The sequence below is a fragment of the Typopeltis vanoorti genome, chromosome 25, assembly GCF_054136105.1.
Source record: "Typopeltis vanoorti isolate ZY-2024b chromosome 25, IOZ_Tvanoo_1.0, whole genome shotgun sequence".
Classification (NCBI taxonomy): domain Eukaryota; kingdom Metazoa; phylum Arthropoda; class Arachnida; order Uropygi; family Thelyphonidae; genus Typopeltis; species Typopeltis vanoorti.
The window spans coordinates 19,627,317-19,647,067 of NC_143573.1; the positions used below are offsets into that span (position 1 = coordinate 19,627,317).

Sequence of the window (19,751 nt, forward strand, 5' to 3'; positions counted from 1 at the left end):
TTTTGAGTTTGTTAATAGATTTCCACTCTCATCTCTTATGGTTGCCGCTTGTGTCTGGGCACCTCGCATGGCTTTGATCGTCCGGTACATCTCCCGTCCATTATTCGTCACCCTATTTCTCTCTATACTAGCCAATTTCTCATTAAGATACTTCCGCTTTTCCCTGCGTAGACATGTATTCACCACTCTTCTCACCCTCTCACATGCAGCTTTCTTCCTGCTATCCGCCAGGTAGTTCAATAGTGCTTCCCTTCGTTTCGCTACAGCTTCTTCACACTCTCTATTAAACCATGCTTTTCTCCGAACGTAATTTTGATGGTGTTCCACATCCCATCCGGATCATTCTCTTCTTCCTCTAACTCCTCAAAACGATTCTGCAACTCTAACTGGAAAGCCCGCATGACTTCCGCTGTCAACTTGTCCAGGTCCCATGCCGATCGTATGGTAGAACACGCGGGCTTCTGAACCGCAATTCTGAACCTGAAATCGTAGGCTGCCAGATAATGGTCACTACCTCCATCTGCTCCTCTGAAACTTCTCACATCCGAGATGGAGCTCTGGTGACGTCGATACTAGTACATGGTCTATTTGGTTAGCTGTTCTACCGTCCGGTGATCTCCAGGTCTGCTTCCGGACGTCTTTTTGCGCAAACATAGTGCTATTTACAAAGCATCCCGTAGCGGCGACAAAACTCGCAAGTCGGATCCCGTTATCATTGCAATCTTCATGTAGGCTGTCACTACCCACGAAAGGGCGCCACACACGCTTTCTCCCCAGCTTCGCGTTGAAATCTCCCACTACTAGCTTGACGTCATAGGACGGTAGATTAGCACAAATACGCTCAAGCACTTCGTAGAAATAATCTTTAGCTTCTTCCGAGCTCTCTTCAGAGGCGCATAATAGTTCACAATAGACACATTTTGAAAACGTCCCTTAACTCTAATAGTACACAGCCGATTGCTCACAGGTTTAAAATCTAAAATATTACACAAAAATTTATCACTAACTAAAAACGCAGTTCCGAGTACTTTTCGTCGTCTGTCACCACTATGGTAGAGCGTGTACCTCTGATTGCGGGTCGAGCCATGTCCCGGCCATCGCGCCTCTTGTACAGCACATAAGACATTCGTCACATTAAAAAGAGCTCCTTCTTTCACCAAACTACTACGTATATTCCAGGTCCCAAAACGATTAATAATCATCGTCGCAAAGGCGTCCGAATTCCGAGGCGTCTGTGGGGCTCGTTTCGTAACCAATAGGGTTTTAACAGGATGGGTGGTTGGCCCCTCGCTAACCCTCCCCTTATATTAGGATTCCTTAACTAAATTGAGCAGCATAGTACTAGCGACAGAAATTCTTAAGCAGTTGCATACAATAAAGTACTATAATAAGCTTCTACTCAAATTAGGCTTAGTTGCTCGCACATTCTCTACCACTACAGTTTCATAAAGCATACTCACTAAAAACCAATAGACAATTTACACAAACCTATATGCAATCTGTTCAACCTAAACATCATAATTTTAAAAGAAACAAAAACGCGTAAACAACTTTATACAGCTAAATCCATTCCGAAATAGCGATATTTCGGAAGTGTTTAGGTTCGTTACGGGACCATTCCGCTAACGAGAAAATTATAATTTACGAAATACTCCGTGACGAGGATGAACTTCTTACTACACGCTCAAGAACTTCAAACATCTAGCGCTAAAAGGAATACCAGGACTGAGGGAGAACCGGCAGAAATGAAGACGCTTACCGATTAACACAACACAATGGTGTATAAGTAGTATGGAGATTTAGCCTCTCACACAATATGTTCTTCACAGTAGTTTTTTATTCCTATCGAAGAGGAATGATAATATCAATATGATAATATTGGTATGATAATATCAACGGAAAAATCAAAAACTATGGCCTTTAAAGGACAAGATCCAGCAAGAACTAAAATAGTATTAGATAACAAGATCTTAGAACAGGTGAATTCATTTAACTACCTAGGATGTATGATCACTTATGAAAATGAAAAAGATATAAACATAAAAATTGCAAAATATTTAAAAATAACAGGAGTAATTACTCTATATTTAAACCAAACCTAGTTCAAAAACAAACCAGGCTAAAAGTATACAATACATTAGCCTTACCGGTCTTAATGTATGGAAGCGAAATCTGGACAATAAAACAAAAAGACAAACAAAGATTAACAACAGCAGAAATGAAGTTTATGAGAAAAGCTGCAAAGTATACCCTATTTGATCACAAAAGAAACGAAGATATTATGAAAGAATTAAACCAAGAACCAGTAATTGAAAAAATTAAAAAATATAAACATAAATGGATGGAACACGTTCAAAGAATGAAAACAAAGATTACCAAAACAAGCCTTAAAGTACAAGCCATTAGGAAAAAGAAAACCAGGACGTCCTCTTAAACGATTCAACGATGACTTCTAAGGCCGGAACAGGCCATACTAGGCCTAAATCCTTGATACGTATGATGATGATGATCGAAGAGGAAATGGCAACGCAAAACACTGCAAGAAACACACACTTGGAGGACCAGTCAATTAAAGGTAGTAACAGCATATTGGAATAGGGAGGGTCCCTCGATATTACTGCTAGTGTACGTATCATTGCTGTGACCGGAACTGTAGTGCAAGCATCCCTTCCTAATCGGGATGATGCATTGTTTTAGATAGCGTTTACAGGCATTGCTCCATACCAACATCGATTATACATGACAACGAGTCAGTAATCTCTTCTACAGTAAATGGGACTCCAGGAAGTCGTTACGTTTCTGTTTATAGAGGGTTTTCAAATAAGAATTCCTGTACTCATAACATTAATTCTTAGAAGCGTGCGGCTTAAAAAATCGAGCATGAGAACTAAGCCCATGCAATCTTGCCCCTCCCTCTCCCAAAAGCTGAAGCGTGCTCGAGAAGAACCTTCTCAAGCACATTGAGCCATGTTTGAAGGTTTTGTAGGGATGTGTACTTCCATATGCGTTTTGATGTTAATGAAAATTTATCGGGGTGGGGGAGAGAACGAATTCGTAGGTATCCATTGCTTCACGTGGTATTTGACAATACATCTTAAAAGCTTCCCATGAGCCAAGAGTTCAAAAATGAAATGTTAATGAAACTAGTTTATATCAGAGGAAACCACTTAAACGCACAAGAAGGTCGAATGTTAAAATTATGAAGGATTTCTCGCTGTCAACATGCAGATGAAATTCAGCTGTGATCGATATCCTCAATACCATAAATATTCAAGTTTTTACAAGTGATTTCGTACTATGATGACACAGCGAGAGACTACGTTGCATATTACATACGTAACCTATACACAATTTGAGTTCACTTGATTAAGATTGCATTTCCACGAATAGAGAGCATTTATAAACGTTTCTATACAACCTAGTAAATCTACTTGACGTGTTTAAAAAAAAAAAAAAATTGAGATAAATCAGCAGATTGAGCTCATATAAGCTCCCAAGGAAATGTCGGTAGATTTGAGAGACGTCTTCGAAGCTCTCGGACAACCTTTGCTGCAATCAAGGTCAATATTAGATTTACTCAAGCAATATGACTTTTTAAACAAAACAGTACTGGATACGACTACATTTTTCACGATATTTTAAAATTACAGCAAATACACACACATTAAACAACTTTATAAGCGAGACTAATTTTACGGGAAAATGAGAGCAAAAGCTGAAAATTACTTACTTGAAAGATCCAGTACACAGTCCAAGTTAAAATGAATCTTCAACATCACGACGCGTGCGTTTGTACGCCTCCTGGCGTCATTTCTGGTTTGATGGCTTACGTAGCTGGTGATTTCGTTCTTTGAATAATAATCATGACTAAGAATCGCTTGTGAAAACTTTTAGGAAAGCTGTTTATATTGAAATATTACTGTTTCCAGTTACTGAGGGGGGGGGGAATTTAATAAAGATTGCTCAACTTTCTAAATATACAGGATTAAGATAATTCAAAAAAAAAAAGATTTAGTCGAAGTGAAGAACAGTGCCATTTTAGCCCTAATGTAACGCTATATAAAGGACACAAATAATTGTTAATGGTAATCCTATTCTGAAAGATAAATAAATCCATTCTGAAAAGATTATGATTACAATCATAAAGGAAAAGCGACAGATTTTTTTTTTGGAGAATTCTGGAGCCCTATTTTTCAATGAGACTTTTTTACAAACATTTTATTTGTACATATATTTGTAAATTTATAAAAGATCTGAAGCCACCAAAAATCAGGCGCGTAAATTAACATGTCGCATATTTCTGTGAAGAATATCTTCAACACCAGGATTCGCTGCCAGTTTCCCACGGAATGTCTATAATAGCCCCAACTTTAGTAGAGATTTTTTTCTTTGGTCCAGAGGCATTTTTTACATGATAATCCCATACACGAGAGGTTGGGGCTCCAACAACATGCGCTACATTATTTTTTTTTTGTGGGGAGTGCAGAATTAAACTCATTAAAGATCTCGTAGCGACTGATTGGAATTTGACATTGATGATAGATCAACGGCTTCATCAACATTTTCTCTGAAAGGAACCCGATTCAAAAGGAAGCAGGACAAGCTGATACATCCTTTGTTATTATTCCAAGTATTCAAACAGGACAGAGCTATATAAAAAATTCTTGATGGTTTAAAATAAAATAAAACAATAATAATAATTATTATATTTTCTATAATTATGTTAATATTTAATTTCACAGTAGCATTATGGTATAGCGATGACATCCGTTGTAATTGAACCAGGAATCGTTTTTTGCTTAATGTACTGTTTATTTTCATTTGGATACAGTTTAACCTAATTTTATCATTACACAGTAAACCAAAAGTGAGATTAATATGCAAATATTAGCAACATTCCCCAATTCAATAAAATACGCTCATCCAGAGCATTTATTTAATACTTAATGACTGTTGGAAGGACAAAACAAATTTAATGGGTATTTACATATTTAGTGAAACAAATGAAAAAAAATAGTCCTATTTCGTTCTTTACTTACCATACAGCCTAAACATTATTTCAAAGCCGAATGAAGAAACTATAAAAGTTTCGTACTGTTAAATTGTGAATGAAGAATTTTATGATTATTAATACTTCATTCATATTTTAACATAAATTGCATATCCTGAGCTAATTTTACTCCTAAGTAAATTCTAATTTAAATGCTGTTATTTTTTTTTATTGAAATAATAATTGTAATTTTTTTTAGTTATTTATTCTGTATAAATTCATTATATAATTTGTAAATGTATCCTAAGTGGACTGAAATATGTGCATTTTATTTATTGTCAATGAAAGTGAAAATAAATTTAAGAAATTCTGCTAATGAGATTTGATTGGTCATTGTCAAGGAAACGGAGTTAATTTTAGATAGCGCGTAATAAAGCGTGAGCTACGGTATTCCAAGGGAGAAGGAGTTGATATGAGCTGGACTGGATAGAACTGGATTTTGGCGGGAAGAATGAAGGTATTTTATTGGAAAACGAAAGTAAAACAGTGGAGGCAGAAGGAGAGGAAAAAAAGATGACGGCTCGCTTGTAAGTGGTGTGATTACGATAAGACGATTTCAGTTTTGATTCCAGGTAGCTATCGCGGATTAGGAGTTAAGATTAGGATTAGCTGAGTAGTATAAAGCCTAGTGAATGTAATATCGTTTAGTTTAACGAATAATGTCTTGAGTTTTGGTTAAGATTCGGTAAGTAATTTTGTTCAGAAAACTTTTAAGTACAAAATTTTGCTACCTATGCTGGTAGATCGATTTGATCTACGGGATATTTACATTGGGCTCTAGGACCCATTACTCAAACTTTATTCTAACAGAGTTATTACCTCCTACCCCTCAATGCAAGCATATTCGAAGAAGTTTTCAGAGAATTTCTAAGATTAGGAAAACTATTGAGCGACAACTGGCCAGGGAAAGTAAAGCTGTTAGATACATTCCCCCTACAGCAGTCACAGAGGATAGGATGGATGATTTAAATGATGGAAGTATGTTGAATTAAGACACTCCACGAATATAGAGGATGCTGCATAGCTAGATAATACTCCGCAGTTTTTGGAAACCAACACAGAATTCCAAACGGTCAAAAAGAAAAGGAAAATATCCTCTACTGCAGATAAACCCAAAACAATGGAGATAGAACCAGATAATGAACTTAAAGAAAGGGTACCCCTAGTCATCCTAAGGGCCAAGGAGCACTGGACCTTAGGATGTTGCATCCGCACTAAAATCTTCAGTATCACCTTCATGAAAGCCATAAACACAGAAGAAGGGATATGCATACACCTAAAACGTCATCAGACTACAGAAAAATAACCAAACTTCTAGATAACAAAAACCTGCCATACCACACTTTTGCACTCAACAGTGAGAAAAATTTTAAAGTAGTATTAAGGGTAGTTACTGAAACATTACAAATAGAAGACCTCACTGCAGACCTCCAATTTAAGGGATTTAGCCCAATTAAAGTCATCCGAATGCTGAGAGCTGATAAAACACCCTATCCCCTAATTCTGGTGGAAAGCAAAGACCAAAAACATATATACAATATCCAAACCATCTGTGATCTAGTCATAAAAGTTGAGGCATTGAAACATAAAACAACTACAACTCAGTGTCATAGATGCCAGAAGATTGGGCACGCACAACGATGCTGCAAGGCTGAATTTTGTTGCGTGAAATGTGGTGGCAAACATGCACCAAATGAATGCCATAAACCCCTCACACTTCCAGCAAAGTGTGCAAACTGCAGTGGACCACACTCTGCAAACTATAGGGGCTGTATAGCATTTCCCCAAACCCAAAAGATACAACTGAAAACCAGTAAACCTCTTCAAGAACGAACGTCCTCCCATCAAACCATAGTCTCCACAACGGATGGAAGATCGTATTGAAGTTACAAGATTAACCTTCCAAATAGACCCAAAACCAAATCAGTCACAGCAAACCAACAAACCTATCCTACTGAACATAACAAGCCATTTAGGTGAAATGCTTGCTGAACTCCCACAAAACAACCCAACTCAGGAAACCAAGGATATCATCTTAAGGCACACACAATCACTCTTAATGGATAAGTCTAAAATAAAGCCGAAATCGTTCCAAATTGTTTCATGGAACGCTAATGGTTTACCTATCAAATTACAGAAGCTGCAGGAGTTTGCAGCAGAAACCAAAGCAGACATCATCCTCATAAATGAAACACATCTTCGTCCAAGTGACAAAATCAGAATCAACGATTATAGCACTTACCGTACAGGCAGATGCTTTGCTAGAGGTGGAGACACTGCCATCTTTGTGAAAAGAAACATAAAACATAATTAAATTGCCAAACCCCAAACAGAACACATGGATACTACAGGAATAGAAATATATATGGAAAACACAAGCAGCATTACGATATATGCAGCCTACAACCCCCCAAATAAAAAACTCCTTGAATCAGACTTAGATATGATACTTAAACAGGCAGAGCAGTGATTATAGCCAGAGATTTTAATGCCAAACACATTCAGTCTGGAACAGCAGAAACTCAAATATTAACGGAAGAATACTCAACTCTTACACCACTTCAAGAAATATAACAGTAATTGGACCCACTGAACCCACACAGTACGGAGTAACCGATCGTCCTGATGTACTGGTTATGGCTATATTAAAAAAACATAGTGCACAGCTATTAGATACAAACAATCAACGACTTAAGTTCTGATCATAACACAATCATATTACAACTAGGCACCATACAAGATTTAACGGAAAACACCACCACATTTATAAATTGAAAACAACTTCCCTCAGCCTTCCAGGAAAACCTTGGTCCAATACCGCATATAACATCTGCCAAAGATGTGGAAAAAGCAGTGAAAACTCTTGAAAAACAACTACTGACAGCTATAACACAGGTAACAAATATAGCCAAATGTGCACCATCAAATAAACTCCCAAAGGATATAAAACGTCTTATCCAAGAGAAAAACAGAATAAGAAGAATATATCAGAGAAAAACGGACCCAGCAGATAAACAAGCAGTCAATAGAGCAATAAGCCATGTCCGATATGTCCTAAAGGACCACCCTAACCAACTCTGGAATAACAAAATTCACCAATTAAACACAGAGGATCAATCAATATGGAAAATGATGAAATCACTTCATTCAAAGCGTTTTACATTTCCTCCAATCCAAGGTGAATCTAATGTTGTCTACAACGACGAGGAAAAAGCTGAAGCATTTGCTGACAGTTTAGAAAAACAATGCAGCCCTAATTATATCAATAGAGATATAAATTTCATAAGTAAAATTCACACCCAAGTGCGTAAAATAACTCAAATGCCTCAATCCAATCCAATAACAAATCCGTGTCACCAACAGAAATATATGAGATTTTAAGAAAACTAAATAATAAAAAGGCTCCGGGTCCAGATGGAATAACAAACAAGGTACGCAAGTTACTTCCCGGCAAATGGTTTATGCATCTGGTAGCCATCATTAATGCCATCCTCCAGCTAAATTATTTCCCAGAGGGATGGAAAATTGCCGACGTTTTCCTAATTCCCAAACCTGGAAAAAATACACAGTTTCCTGAAAATTACAGACCAATCAGCCTTCTTTCATGCATAGGTAAAAAGCCGAACGTGCTATTCTCACACGGGTTCAAGAGTCAACAGATATCAACCATGTCATTAAAGATGAATAATTCGACTTTAGGAAATATCACTCCACAACGCTACAAATTTATAGAGTTATCGAACATATAACCCAAGGGTATAAATGGCACCAACACTCTGGCGCAGTTTTCCTGGACATCACTCAGGCATTTCATAGAGTGTGGCATCACGGACTAATTTTTAAACTACACGAAGTTGGTATTCCATTACCACTAGTTCTACTTATCGAATCATATCTAAATAACAGAATATTTAAAATAAAACTCAACGGTATGAGATCCACAGAGAGGTGAATCATGGCCGGGGTCCCTCAACTCTCTGCTATCTCCCCTACTCTTCTCCATATACATGGCAGATCTCCCCAAACTGTCCCCAGCTATCATCGCTCTATATGCCGATGACACAATCATTATAGCCAGATCCCTCCGTCCACACCTGGCCACAATCAAGCTGTAGAGAGCAGTCAATGAATTGGGGGATTGGTACACCAAGTGGCATATTGCAATTAATCCAAACAAAAGCTCTGCAGTACTTTTCACCAGACGTAAAGCAACCGAATGCAAGCATACAAATGTTTGGTAAAATCATCCCTTGGCGCAATTCTACCAAATATCAGGGAGTTCATCTTGATAAACGTCTAAACTTCAAGTCATTTATGGATAGTGTCGCCACTTAGGCAAGTCAGACCATAGCACAGCTATATCCACTTTTGAATAGGAACAGCTTCCTAAGCATAAGCAACAAAATTCTCCTTTTCAAATTGGTAATCAGACCGCAACTAACTTACGCCTCTCCAACCTGGGGTCACACGATTAAAAGCGACATCAACAGACCTCAGATAATACAGAATAAATGCCTAAGAATGGCACTTAATGCCCCATGGTTCGTCAGAAACATCCAGTTTCATCAGGAAGCCAATCTTCCAGATATTAAGACCTACATGACAGGCATTGCGGAGAAATTCTTCACAATCACGGATAATCACCCAAATCAGCTAGTTCGACAGGCAGCGGACTACAAGCCCTCAGATCGTTTCAAACATAAAAAACTGAAATCCTCCATCACAAGAGAAAGCTGGTACAGCCTCAATTCTCACAATGAGCGGGTATATTATCCACAATAATCTCATCACCCACAATCTAAAATCCAGATGAAGGGATAAAGAATCAAGGACTGAGTCCATCAACCAATTATGTTCAAAGTTCAAAAACAGGGGAGAAGCATTCAGGACAGCAAGGAGTAAAGTAACGGGTGGCAGCAAAGGGATTTGGATATGCCGTAAATAGATTAGAAGGAACCGGGAAATTAATAGGCAATTAGGAATATTTATACGGAATTCTAAAATTACGACGAATTCCAATTGTTTTGAGGAAGAATAGTGCAAGGCTGAATTTAATGCATAGAAGAAAACAAGGAATAAGTAGATTACCTAAAACGAGTGCATCAAGACTTGTGAAGCTCTATGTTTGATATTTCAGTTATATAGTGAAGATTTCCTTTGAATAGTGTTACTTCAAAGTGATAGTTAACTTCAGTTTTAAGTGTGCCTATGGTGAATCCGATGTGCAAAGGATGTAACCCGGTAAGTGCAGTCCATTTTTATATATATATATATATATTTCAGCGTGAAGAAATAGCTCCGCCTGATATATCTTAACATTAACTGTGGTATTCTACTAAAATTAGCCGAAGTATGGAGCTTAAAAGTGTTTTCTCCTTGAAGTGATAACTGCCTCACAATTGAATTAAGTGTTTGTTGACTAAGCGAGAATTAGAGAGTTCTACTATAAGAGTATTTACTGTAAGATTCTGTAACATTGAACTGTGTGAACCATTTTCATTATTCGGAAGAATGTAGAATTGACAGCTGGATATCTGATGCCTAATGTTTTATGTTTGTTATGAATAACTGAACTAAGTTGATTTGCATTATCTTGTTTTCAAAGTTATACTTAATGTACATGTTATATAACCCTGCATTAAATGTTTTATTTTATTGATTCTAATTTGGTGTTTGCCTGATTCTCCTTCATTGCACCGCTCATAAAAAATATCGGACTTTGCAGAAGCCTTAAATGATAATATTAACCTCGGCCTGTATAAAGTGAGATTGAAAAGGTTAATTGATGATTGATTCCTCTATATTATATAAACTAGTCTGAATATAGGGTGGCGCAGGATAATATAAATTTCTCTATATTCAGATCAGTATCATTCAGCATCTAACAAATAAAAACGGATAATTTAAATAAGAATAACGTTCCAACAATATGGCGGATTCAAAGCCAGGATGTACGATCCAATAGTACGAAATTTGACCAGAGAGGAAACACTCGCCGGCATTTATGAGTTGCCCTAGCGCGGACCTTATAGGAGACATGGTCGCTGCCCAAGCTTCCATATGTTCGTCTCCTATTGGTCCAATTTGATAAGGTTTCACTCAGGAGCATAGCTAGAGGCGGGAGGAAGGGAGAGGTCCGCCTCGGGTGGCTTTGCGTTTAAGAAATTTTGCCATACTGTCTATAGAACAGCAACACTGAGTGATGAAATATACTTCGACAATGTCATCGACAATTTTGCTAACGGAAAAGCAAGAAAAATAACATTTTAGAATGCTGGAATTAAAGTTTTACTTCAAACATAAACATAGCGTTTTAATTTATTTCTCTATACGTTGTTTTGACTTTTGTAGTATTTTTGGTGTGTATTGAGAGGGGCGGCAAACTCAGGGACCGCCCCGGGCGGAAAAAGCTCTAGCTAGGGGCACTGGTTTCACTGGCCTGACAGCTGTTTCGAACTGATTGGTTCTCCTCGGAGACCAGGCAACTATTTCAGTCCATTTATTGAAATAATGCTGGATTTAATATCTACCTGATTTGTATAATTTAGCATCGCCAAATGAAGCCTTTTGGCTCTTTATTTTAGTATATACTTTACGTACCAATCGAGAGTTCGCTTACGAAAAATACCTTTCCGACACTTCGAGTTTTTGCTCTCTTAAGGTTTCTGCCTAGAAGAGAACCAACCAGTTCGAAACAGCTGTCAGGCCAGTGAACCCTTATCAAAATGGACGAATAGGAGACGAATATATGGACGCTTGGGCAGCGATCATGTCTCCTATAAGCTCCGTGCTAGGGCCGGCGAATGTATTTCCATAAACTCTCTGGTCAAATTTCGTACGAAACTTTTATAGTTTCTGCATTCGTCTTTAAAATGCATGCTGGATTTAATATGCACTTGATTTATATAATTTTGCATCGCCAAAATGAAGCCTTTTGGTTCTTTGGCGAATATATATTTTCGGTTCTACTGTATTGCAATTTGTGAAATGTTCATCGAATTCCCCTCAATGAAATGATTATTAGAAACTTCAAATGAAAATTCAGTATGAATTCTTAGGTCGAATCACAAAAACTATACATGTTCAAGCGAGGGCGAACAGCGCTACCGAATAGAGCTGTCCTGCCCTGGCTTGCCAGTAAAATGTCTCTCTCGCCTCCAGACTGTGAGTTCTAATCTCAGCATGGGAATGAACGTTTGCGAATGCAACTTTTTTCCGGTCTTCAATAGCCCAATAATGTCTTTTAAATGTAAAGTGTGGACTTGGTCGTCAATTACAAAGCGTAAACATGGGTATACTTTGATTGGCCGCGTGCTTCAGAGGCCCATACAGAGGAAGAGTACTCTGAATTGTGGTCTCGGAAATACAAACATTCGCGTCCTTCCGAGGTTAAATTTCATCGTCAGTGTTACACATTTCAGCTTGCAGAAACTGAAAACAACCTAAGTTAACTCAGGTTTTCTGTCCATTATCCTCCCCTCTAGTCTTGTACCACCTTAACTACAGCACTCTAAACAGTGTACCATATTGGCAATTTTCTGGATACTATCACTTCTTTAACCGGTACTTTACAATCATGCCTCTTTCAAAGTCCGTCAAGTGACATTCCTTTTACATGTCAATCTGCATCTTCTAAAGAGTATGTCACACATCTCCAATATCATGCATACTGGCATTCATCGTGATGAGAGTGCCACCTGGTGGGATGAAATGGCCGATTGTAAATTAACTGGTATGGTTATAATATTTATTATTGCTGGAAGACATTCCAACCAATTATCAAAACTACCGAACCCTCCATCTACGCACAACGCCATCTACCACCAATAATCGCACATTTTGTCTGCAAATTTCGTGTGTTCTGGGAGCGATTTGTCAATATTTGAAATGAAAATCCGGCTTTCCGGAGAAAGTATCTGCTACCTTCGTATGAGATCAGATAACCCACTTTTTATTGAAAGAATTCATATAAAGATTCCTCTGGTCACGACGTGAACAGAACTCGGGTCTTTTCTACTCAAAGAACGCAGTCTTGTCGTTCTTCCAACTCCATTAAGAAGGCGCTTTTAGACAATAAAATACAATAATGTTCTTATTTGATATTTTAAATTTAAGGAATAAAACATTTTGACTTTATATTCCACATAATGTGGTTAAGTAGTAGGCATTTGACTTTTGTACAGCAGCAAAGGAGAGTACTGTACTTCCTGTCTTACTATAAACTACGAATACACCTAATAGCTGCAAAAGGAAGTTTAAAAAGTAATATACAGCACATTAAAAGCTCTGGACGCTCCTAAAGCAGCTCTTTTAAACACATTCGAAACATCTCAGTGCAGTTGAATTACACGATTCATCATGTAGCAAATAAGCTGTTTTCATTGTTATGCAGCATTAACTGTTAGAATGTGGCTAATGGGATAAAGGTCTGTTATGATCGCATGAGAGCCTCTCATATATAATATACGATGAGGCCTTGAGTCCTATTTACAAGACGGGGAAAATATAACTTCGGTGTATTCTTTTAAAGTCAATGACACAAGTTATCGTCTGGTTGATAACCTATTAAAGTCTATCATGGACTTTAAAAGAATCGTTGAGGGAGGTAAAGCCCGGTTTATCTTTCAGTTTGTGTTCGATATTACTGAGATGTCAATTTGATCAGATTTCAAAGCTTCTTTCAGTATAATCAATGTAGGCTTTGCAACTCTATTTGACTGCAGTGGTATATAGCATTCCCAGAAAAATTTCTGGCAAAAATACATAAGTAAATAAATAATAATAAAAACTTTAGTTAACGTTCTAGATGGTAAGGATGGTTAAAACGTACTGCAGTGTTTCTCAACGTGTGGAGTACGCCCCACAGGGGGAAATTTGAATATTTTGGGGGACAATTTGAAAATGTACATGTATATATTTATACATGTACATCAAACTCTTTGAGACTTTGAGGTGGGGCATCAAGATATTTGAGACGTTGAGGTGGGACATGATCCAAAAAACGTTGAGAAACACTGACGTACTGCCATGTTTACATTTCTTGTGAAATAAATGACTTAACAATCTCCAAAGTATTCTTATCTTATGATGTACTTCTCTAATTCAACTTCCTGAAGGAAGTATTAACCCCTTTTGCACAAGTCGCGAAAACTACTTCGAGTAGGCACATAAAGAAACTTTAGTGTTAGGGTTGAAAGGATATATCCAGAATTTCGCGAATATATCAATATGGTCCATAATATACGATATTATATCGTATGTGTAATACCATTAAAATCCCAAAGCGAAAGGGCATTTTCAACGATACTTTGAAAAGAAAATACGCTTCCTTTAATGAAGACAAATAAGAAAGACGTGTAACTCGCATTATTTGCAGCTGGCCTTTTTCAATGCCGCATAAAGAAAAATGTGACACTGATGACCATAACCATATATCAAGTAAAGAGCATCAACTTAACTTCTAAAAAGCTGAACGTGTTGCACTGATCCAGGTTTAGTCTTTAAAATATGACAACCCTAGTATTAGTGTAAAATGGATCATTCCCTCCTCCCCGGGAATTTCAAAGTGTTATGAACATTTTGAAATTTAAAAACAAAATCATAACAATGCTCATTTAGCCAGCTCATTCAAGTCCTCTAACACGACATCTGCTCCACTCTTCTTTGCTCCCCACCCCAACTTTGCATCATCTCCAAATTACCTACATATCACCATTCGAACCCTTTCTGATATCATTAACATACAAGTTAAAGAACAATGGCCACAAAACAGATCCTTGGGGCAGACTAGTAACTTCCTCTTCGGGGGTATAACTCCTCCATACACAACTTGCTGATACCTGTCAAACAGTCAATTTCCAATCCAATGCACAAATCTACTATCCAACCCCATCCTTTCCAATTTAATTAATAAGTTGTGACAATCTATTAAAGGCCTTTACAAAACCTAAAAATATCACTATGTATGAATAAACTTTATCCAATGCATTGGTCACCTTGTTGTACTAAGTAAGCAGATTATTAATGCTGACCATCGAAGCATTTGCTGCGGTTGTCAAACCAATTCTGAATCTTGATTCTCACTAACATCTCTGATACTTTAGTCAAAATTTCAGGCACGCAGATTGGTCTATAATTCGAAGCTTTAGTCTTAGCACGTCCTGTGAATCAGAATCATATACTCCTCATATACCTCCTGCTCCTTGTACATTAGCTTTACTCCTAATATATCTCCTCAACACTGCTGTTGAGCAGGATGTTACATTAATAAGAATGAAACACCTTTATGAATTGCTCATTTAACACGTCTGTGTCCTCCTCGGTGGTTATTATTCTACCATTTTCACCGATCAATATCACCTTTCCATAATCATTTTTTCTTCTACTAGCCACGCATCGAAAGAGCTCCCTAAGATTATTTTTAGTCTCCTGAGTTAGTTCATGAGCATATACCAGCTTTTGTGCTGATGTGGTGTGGTGTGAAGAGAAGATATGCGAGTCTGTAATAATAAATAAATAAATTAAATTAAATAAAAACATACTAACGCCAGAAAAATTAATTTATTGTACTGGCATTATTTGAAGTAATGGGGCTTGAACGGTCGATTTTTATATATAATTTTTCCATAAATTTATAGAGGTTCAATAAAAAAACGGAATCGGACATTATGGATTTCGAAATCGAATTTAAAAATCTTCCGAGAATGTAAGAGCCAGACCAGGTTACACCTGATTCTAAAAATCCTCGTTACAGGTAAAAGTGATTTTCTTAAAGAGTACAAAGGTTTGGCTTCACACTATGATTTATAACTCTCCACCCTCAGGAAACGACAATTCTTAAATAAAATAATAGTTGAATAGGTGTACAGTACCATTAACAGCAAAATTGCTATATATATCAATGGATGAAGAATGGTATTTAAAATCAAATTAATTCGTATTTTGAAGATACATTTTTATCTGTTTAGCGTCGCTTTCACACGAGGAAGTGAATAAACAATTTTCATTTTTTGTTTTTCTTCTAATATTTTTCGCCTCATCTTAAAGTATTTTGTATTCTCAAGTAATTTTCCCCTTTTCGGACATTTTTGAGGTCATAAATGTGTACTGCACTGCAAATAATTTTCAATTAAACTGACAATAAATGAAAACTCGCAACGCCCAAAAGCTGTAGAATAATTCTCTTGCAGTGACGAATTTTTAAAGAACTATTAGGCACAATATTTGGTGACGTAAAACTTACTTGTATGAATTTAAAAAAAAAATATGATGATTGTTATTAGCAATCATTCATAGTAGTTAAGATGTTTATTCTGCTATACGGTGTGGTTTCGGTCAAGAGAAAACCTGCAGAATATTTTAGCCATCATGAATGCGGGTTTAAAACGAACTAAGCTGTTGTAAAGCGAGAGTATATAGTTTATAATTCTATGTCACATTTACTCTACAGATTTATCCCCTAAAAAAAAAACTACAAAATATACTAACTCAACGTTTTCGCATCAGTGACCAGAACATTTAAGGGATCCTTAAGAAACAACAGTTCCATCAATTGTTTAAGGATCCCTTTGAGAACATATACCACAGAAAACACGTTTTCTGAAGATTTAGTTTGATCCATAATGTTACCAAAGTATTTTTTTATTACTTGTATGGCTGAGTATAAAACGTGTTAATGAGATGACTCGCACATACTGTATGTCTCACACAGAGGGCACTCACTCTCCTGTACATTGTATTGGTCGCAACAGCGCTTCCTGCATACCATACAGGAGGTTCCGTCGAAATCTCATAATCTACAGAAGACCGAGTTGTCTCGACAGTGCCTCCTGCCTACCACTCACTATAAGCTGACTTCCTCCAAGCATAATTTGCAGAGCGATCAGAGAACTGTTTTCGCTAGCTGGTCGGTTATTATCCATCAAATTTAGTCCGGTGTGGTGCAGTAGACCCAAGTAACCGTTTTACTGTTACTCGGTTGAATGAGAGATATTTAGAGTGTTTAGAACTTAAGAAAAGAGGATGAACAGAAACGGCAAACCAAAGGTCTGAAGACAAATAGCAAGATGACAGACATCTACCACATAAGGTTCTAGTTGGCCTGTCCTGCAACTAAGGAAGGTGTGCTTTTATGATAATACTCGTCAGTGGCTCTGGTTGATCTGAATAGGTTACACAGCGGAATGATGGGAATGGTTTGCCCTGAAGAGGCTATGTGGTGCGTGTCATCAATCCATTAGTGGCCTCCCAAAACAGGAGGCTGCATCAGGATATCCAATCACAACGAAACACTGGATTGATTTTCCATGACTGATTTAACATTTTTAATTTAAAAGTTCTGCTGAATAACTGGCAATATTACAAAGTTGTTAAGAAGTGTTGATCCTTGAATTATTGTCTAATTGATGGAACACTTACAATTTTAAGCAGGTGTCTTCTTTCTTTAGAAATTCGACTTTTAATCTCACAACTCAGCAAATTTAACCATCAAATACATAAGTATACATACATAAATACAAACGAGGATTAGGATCGTCTCTTCTTATCTAGCACACACTCAACTTGTGCGATAGTGAAAAGTGGAGATCGGCTGACTACAGATTTCTAAAAGGTTAAGGCTAAGACCTCCTATTCCCTTTACAGAACGAAAAGGCGTTAAAATTATTGCTATTTATTGTTCTTGTCATGTCTGATTGAAAAGCTGCTGCTTTACGAGTAATTTCTTATTTTTGGCAATTATCAGTAATTATTCAACGAGAAAAGTGAATAAATCTTATGAACATATTCAGTTCCCAAGTGGGGAATTGGGATAAATTCTTTTAGCATTTGAATCAAATAATTGAATATTTCAAAGAATTCTACTTTCATCGTGTAAAAAATCTCTCATAGAGTTTATAAAAGCACTTGACAAAAAGTGTTGGCCAACAACTCTTGAAGGACGTGCTTTCTCTTCGATTGAGTGATCGTTGGATATTTGCACTTCCTGGAAAATAAATTATATGCAATTATCCTTTATCTTCTTAAGAAAACAACTACTGGAAATCAGTTGAAATAACAAGTAATAAATTATTTCGGATTTGGAATTTTAATAACTACTTAATAGCATCATAAATGTCATACGATCTTAGAAGATGAAACTTCCTCTTGGAGCAGATCACAAATTTCTTCATGCAGGACATTTTCATGTATTGTCAAGTAACATTGATGGCATTCCAGCTGAATCATGTCATATAAATGCACTTATCAACCGGCATTACACGATCATTTAATTGAATATTCCGAGGAATGAATAAACAATATTCTTTGTTCCATTTGATGATTGATGTTTTATTATTATTATTATTATATGATACCTCTAGAGAGTCAATGACTCATCGAAGGAGGAATATGAACAATATGAACAGAAGTCCATTAGTAGGAAAGTTTTTCAGACTGCTCAAGCAAGAAAATTCATCATCGCAATATCTGCTGGTTGTATACAGATAAGAGTGTTTTTAAGTCAAGACAAAGCATTATTGTGTCATATATTTCATAAGAAATTATTATCCACATTTTCTTCTTCCCAAAACCTAAAAATTGTTAAGTTTGGAAATCTTTTGCGTTAGTTTCTCAAGCATTCAGCAATTACAGACGCTAACAGCGATAATATCAACAGTTTCAAGGGCATTTGTAGACATCATTGCCAAGGACTATTATGAACTTCTGCGAAAAACTTTATAAATAGAAGCACGATTCTCCTTCTTTCTTTCTTTTATGCAATTATTTGAATAAAATGTACAAAGTTGGCTCATTTGAGGTATTGGAATATGTTCAAATGAATATCTTGTTATTTTTACATTGAAGGCACCTAATGCTTTCATTTGTTACGTCTTTCTTGTTTTCGTGTTTGGCTATGGGTTGCAATCTGTGTAATTAGGAGAGGTAAAATATGATATAAATGAGTAAGATTTATTTTACTATTTTTACTTATTTGAGTGGGAATTTAAGTGTTTAGAAACGACTGTGTTTCACAGGTGTCCGGGAATCTTCCTAAAGTGTTACCATTAAAATATTATCCAATGATTAACAGGCCACGGGATAAATTTTACAGCGATCCTTGAAAAAGGATACTCACACTGATGAAAAGAAATAGCTACTTTAGAAATCAAAGAAATTTTGGGAACTTTAATATGCTAATGAGGACAGTTTAACACTTCCAATTAAATCAGATGTGCAAAGGTTTAACCTTTCTTCTGAGATGTGGGGGAAATATCCGCTACAACCATTTACGGTTCTTTTCTATATACTCCACCTACTCATAACGGTTTTGGTTTAATACCTACTAGGTAAAGAAGACATCCAAGTTTGGTAACGGCTCCCTCCTTATAGAAAGACCCCTTGGTTACCAAGAGCTTCGTACTGAAGTTCATTATATTCTACCTTAATATGATTACATAAGGGAGACACTTGGTGGCCTTGGTAGAAGAGTAGAGCGCATATCCACTTTCCAACCAATAGGCTATAAATTCAAATCCCGCTGCGAGCACGGATGTTTGTGAATTTTAGGTGATAGATGGTTTTCATTGCCCATTGGGGGACCATCATCTTACTTATAAGGGTTCAAAGAAGCCAAGCTGTAAAGTTCCATATCTGACCTCTGCTGAAGGATTTTTGGATCGTGTAGCCTTTACCTCTCTCACAGGTATTTATATACTTTAGGGCC

General features: G+C 36.8%; 1 protein-coding gene across 1 annotated transcript; it reads right to left on the reverse strand.

The window, feature by feature from the left end:
• Positions 1–800: 800 nt before the first annotated feature.
• Positions 801–1,202, reverse strand: LOC150092587 (protein CFDP2-like). The gene has a single exon (XM_090414242.1). The coding sequence runs from the start codon at positions 1,200–1,202 to the stop codon at positions 801–803; it is 402 nt and encodes a 133-aa protein (XP_090270368.1).
• Positions 1,203–19,751: the final 18,549 nt, after the last annotated feature.